Source organism: Sinocyclocheilus grahami, unplaced genomic scaffold, assembly GCF_001515645.1.
Source record: "Sinocyclocheilus grahami isolate Dianchi unplaced genomic scaffold, SAMN03320097.WGS_v1.1 scaffold257.1, whole genome shotgun sequence".
NCBI classification, from domain to species: Eukaryota; Metazoa; Chordata; class Actinopteri; order Cypriniformes; family Cyprinidae; genus Sinocyclocheilus; species Sinocyclocheilus grahami.
In genome coordinates this window covers 662837-667551 of record NW_015505436.1, presented here as the reverse complement: position 1 = coordinate 667551, position 4715 = coordinate 662837, and the positions used below count along the sequence as shown (strand labels likewise).

General features: G+C 35.1%; 1 protein-coding gene across 1 annotated transcript in view; it reads right to left on the bottom strand.

The window, feature by feature from the left end:
• agbl2 (AGBL carboxypeptidase 2) overlaps window positions 1-4715 on the bottom strand; it is a 30165-nt gene that overhangs the window by 16600 nt on the left and 8850 nt on the right. Inside the window, exons 5-8 of the mRNA XM_016290317.1 lie at window positions 2117-2224; window positions 1856-2006; window positions 1508-1741; window positions 607-1012 (exon numbers count right to left, since the gene is read on the bottom strand). Of these exons, the coding sequence (XP_016145803.1) occupies window positions 607-1012; window positions 1508-1741; window positions 1856-2006; window positions 2117-2224 (899 nt within the window). The remainder of the gene's footprint in view (window positions 1-606; window positions 1013-1507; window positions 1742-1855; window positions 2007-2116; window positions 2225-4715) is intronic.

Sequence of the window (4715 nt, the reverse complement as noted above, 5' to 3'; positions counted from 1 at the left end):
GAAAGTTTGCGCATTGTGTTCATAGCCATCTGTTTGCCTTGTAGTACATTAAATAATAACTATATATCGAATTTGATCTTTTAATTGCACTTAATGTATCTTAATACATTAAGCCATATTAAGTGTTAATTTTTTTCTACAGGAGGAAAACGCTTAACGAGAGACTCATATGTTGCTGTTCTGTAGCCACGGATTTGCGGGTCTTGTCTTTTTCTTGCAGGACCCTGTACGTTATAGTATAAAATTAGTTTTAATCGTTTAATCACCACCACAGCATCTTGTCTCCATTGGCAACACGCACGATTTGTGTCGACTGCAAGTGACGTCGCAGGTATCGGAAAGTGCAAGTGGAGATTGCAAGTGGCTTCGTAATTTAGTTTATTTTTTCTTGTCTTCACCACCTGGCTACTGTTGTAAAATGTTGAGAGATTCAAACAAAAAGTAATCAATAAATAGAACAAAATAAAAAAAATTTAAAAGACTGCAAGTGACGTCGCTAGCAGAAACGCAAGTGTCTGAGAGTGCAAGTCTGAGAATGCAAGTCTGAGAGTGCAAGTGCAAGGCTGCAGCCAGACCCTTCTCGAAATTTTGGCCTCCTTCTCTCACCTTAAAGATGAAAATTTCCCTCAACAAACGCGCGTCAGGCAAGTCGCTCAGCAGGAATTCCAGAAAACCCTGCATCATCCAAGAGCCGTTGGTTTCTCCTGGATGCACCCGTGCCGTCACAACAACTGCCCGCTTGGCTTTGCGTTCTGCTAAGCTGTTGGACGGAGCTGTTACAGTCAACACATACACCGCATTTCCCGCCAGACTACGACAAAGCACCCGCAGTTTACAGTAAGCTGCACGGACAGGGTCTGAGATGACCTCACGCAGGTAATGCTGTAGGTTTGAATATGTATAAGGGTAGCAGTGGGCCAGGTAGCAGGTGTCACCGTCGAAAGGGAACTCCAGAGTCCAGGTGAGGGAGTACAGCACTTTACCTTCCTGTTCAGTGTTGTTTCTGTAGTACCTATAGAAGACATTGAGACAGCAAGTAGGTAAATTTTTTGTCTGGATCTGATGGATCAAAAATAATTTATAATATTTTTAGGGGTTGGCATAAAACCAAACATGTCAAGTGGTACAAGTTCCTTGATATCATAATGAAGAAAAAGCCTCATTCTTTTTTTTCTTTTTTGGTAATTGTATTTATTTTAGCACTTTTTTATTATTAAAAATGTCTTTACTGCTCATTAATAAATGAGCAGTAAAGTCATGTGGTGCAACCAACATGTAGAAACATAAAGGAAAAATCATATAATTATTTTATCAGAGAGCAATCAATACGTCTCTTAAAATAGCAGATATGTGGTAGAAATGGCCTTATATAAGAAATAGCTTATAACTATATTTTTAAAAGATGTTTCCTTCCTATTTACCATGGACACTTATGTGTCATCGAGTTACCAAATAAGATAACTGAGTCACAACTTTGTGTTCATGTTGAGAAATCACTGTTTGTCACCTAATATTTGCTCCTGTTCGCTGCCATCCCTCCCCCTTCAGCCAGGCAGCGTGTTCAGAGTAGAGCAGTGGGCGCATTCCAGCACTGTACAGACTGCTTGCCTTCATCAGGTTGATGATGGTGAAGCGGTAGGTGACATCTACCCTCATGTTCCTCACCCGGAAGTAGAACCACTGTGTGTGCTTAGTGGTGTACAAGTCAGTGCGCAAAGTCAGCTCATAGTCATACTGACCACTGGAAGGCCAAGATCAGAGAGTAGTTTAAATTAAATCAAGATATACAAGCTTTACATCTTGTCAGAAGAGACAAAACCATTTGTGGGAATATTAATGAAGCTGTGTGACTCACACTTGCACTGCTTTTCGTAGGTTTCCACTCTCAAAACGGGACTCAAATGCTAGCGTAGGCTCCTCCTGATGGTTGGCACAGGACGTGGCACTTTTAATGGGTCCTCTGCTCCCACCCACACGAGAGTAGGTGAAGTAGGAGGTTTTTGTGGCTAAATGGTGTGGTGAACCAACAGGTGAGGATATAAAACCAAAGTTTGGAAGTAGCTATAGATTTTTGCACAGGAAAAATGACAAAATAAGACATATATAATTTTCTTACCTGGGTCTATGCGGTAGACAGTGTTTCCTCTTACCCCTCCTACCGGCATGGGAGCCTGTTCATCACCTGTTGGTTGATAGAACGGCTCCGGCTCTGAAGGGTCCCATTCTGGTTTTTTAGACATTCGAAATATTAATAATTCAAGATAGTGGTGGAGGAAATGAAGGGTTTACAGAATTGTTTACACATTAAGACATTAAAAAAAACTAGGTTAAAAATCTAATTTCAAAAGGGTGAAACTTAATTATTATTTTAAAATAAAACGTTTTTAAATGTATTTTATGTGGTAATTTTTTTTTTTTGCAAATAGCATGAATTGAATTCATTGATAAATATAACTTTTGTGTGAGTCACATCATATGACACTTTAAAACCTGAGCTAACCTTGTCTTGCCATAAAAAGGCAAATCATCTGGTATTTTAAGAGACTAAAAAAATCACATCAAAATGCTTTGTAGATTAAAAAGGGCGAAACTTAATCTTAATTGGCATTTTCAAAAATGTTTTTAAAGATTTCACATGGTAAAAAGTTTTTTTTCAATGTCATGGACTGTTAATGTGATTGACAGATTTGGGTGAGTCTCACCACATGACACTTTACAGCCTTAACTAACCTTGTCTTGTCACAAAAATCTGAAATTATGTGATATTTTAAAAGACTTATTGACCTTGACACAAACTCATGAGGGTCTGCAGGGGTCCTCTCAATGATATATATAAATGTATTTATTTTTTTATTTGTTCTAACACGATTTCGATTTGGAAGGGAATTTTTGTTTCAAATATATATACAGTATATATAATTTATATATACACTACCAGTCAAAGGTTTTTGAACAGTAAGATTTTTAATGTTTTAAAAAATTATCTTCTGCTCACCAAGCCTGCATTTATTTGATCCAAAGTACAGCAAAAACAGTAAAATTTTGAAATATTTTTGCTGTTTAAAATAACCATTTACTATTTGAATATATTTAAAATGTAATTTATTCCTGTGATTTCAAAGCTGAGTTTTCAGCATCATTACTCCAGTCTTCAGTGTCACATGATCCTTCAGAAATCATTCTAATATTCTGATTTACTGCACAAAAAACATTTATTATTATTATTTTGAAAACAGTTGAGTACATAATTTTTTTAGGATTCTTTTTCAGATTGATTTATTTATATATATTATTACTTTTTATGTTTATATATTCACATTTTTAAATAAAAAGTTATCAAAGAGATCTATTCAAATTACTGTATGGATAAATTGAATTTTTAAAATTATATTATATGAATAAATTCACAGATTCTGGGTTTTTCTTCACAGAAAGTGTCTCCACACAAATCCCTACTGATTTGGTATCTGACAATAATATTTTATTAATAGTGTAAAAAAAAAAAATTTTTTTTAAAGTAAAGCACTGATACCTATATGCTGGATTTTGTCACGGATCACTTCACATTCGATGGGCCAGCGGACGCCCTGGAATGGACAGGAGGTAGATGGGATTGTGAAGAGGTCCAAAGGCTCCCTCAGGCGTGGAATGGGCCGCTCACCGTCAAAATCAAACACAAGCTGTCGGGTTCTTAGAACTTTGTCTAAACTGAAAAAATCTTGGAAAGTAATGAAACACAGACATAAAATCTAATTTATTACCCAACAGACATGTTGTAGTTAAAAGACATGTGAGAAGCATTTGTTACCAGCAGTGATTATCAGAATTACCCATGAACTAAAACAATTATGTGTTCTTAGTGTCTGAATCTTTTATAAAGGCCATGAATTTCAAATGGGAACTAGCTGCTTAGACTCAAGTGTTGCGTATTGTGTGACAACTTGAAAGAACTTGAGAGAAAATGCAAAATGATCATTATTTGGCAATGGTGGTGATTTGTTGCAAGATACAGTATTGCATCTTTACATGGGATCAACTCTATTGAGGTCTTGTAAACTACAATATTTTAACTGACATATCATATCATGCTTCATTATGGAAGCCCATATCCACCACATAAGAAAACAAAAAACGTCATAATCATGTTATAAAAAGTTATATTTTTTAACTCGGAATTATGACATACTAAGTCATAATTTACACATAAGAAGTCTATATTATGACAAACTAAGTCATAATTATTATCTAAAAGTTAAAAAAATTACAAAAATATAAGTCATATTTATGAGAACAATTTAAAAAAAATATTTGACATCATAACATGCTTTATTATAGAAGCACATTTCCACCACATAATAAAAAACATGCTTTGGTAAACCATAATTATGGCATTAAAAATTAATTATTATGAAATAAAAATTCTAAATACATTATGACATTAAGTAAAGAGTCAAAATTATGACACAAAAGTCAAAATTATAACATACTAATTCATAATTTTACGGTGGCTGAGAGAGCTCAACACGCTGCAAATAGAAAAACACCTGCAAATTAAGAAAACATCTTCATCAATTTGACAACACACGCGCTGCAAATGCTCACAACACAACCAAATAAAGAAACGCGCTACAAATGCTCACAACACAACCAAACAAAGAAACGCACTGCAAATAATCACAACACAAACGCGTTTCTTTATTTGGTTGTGTTGTGAG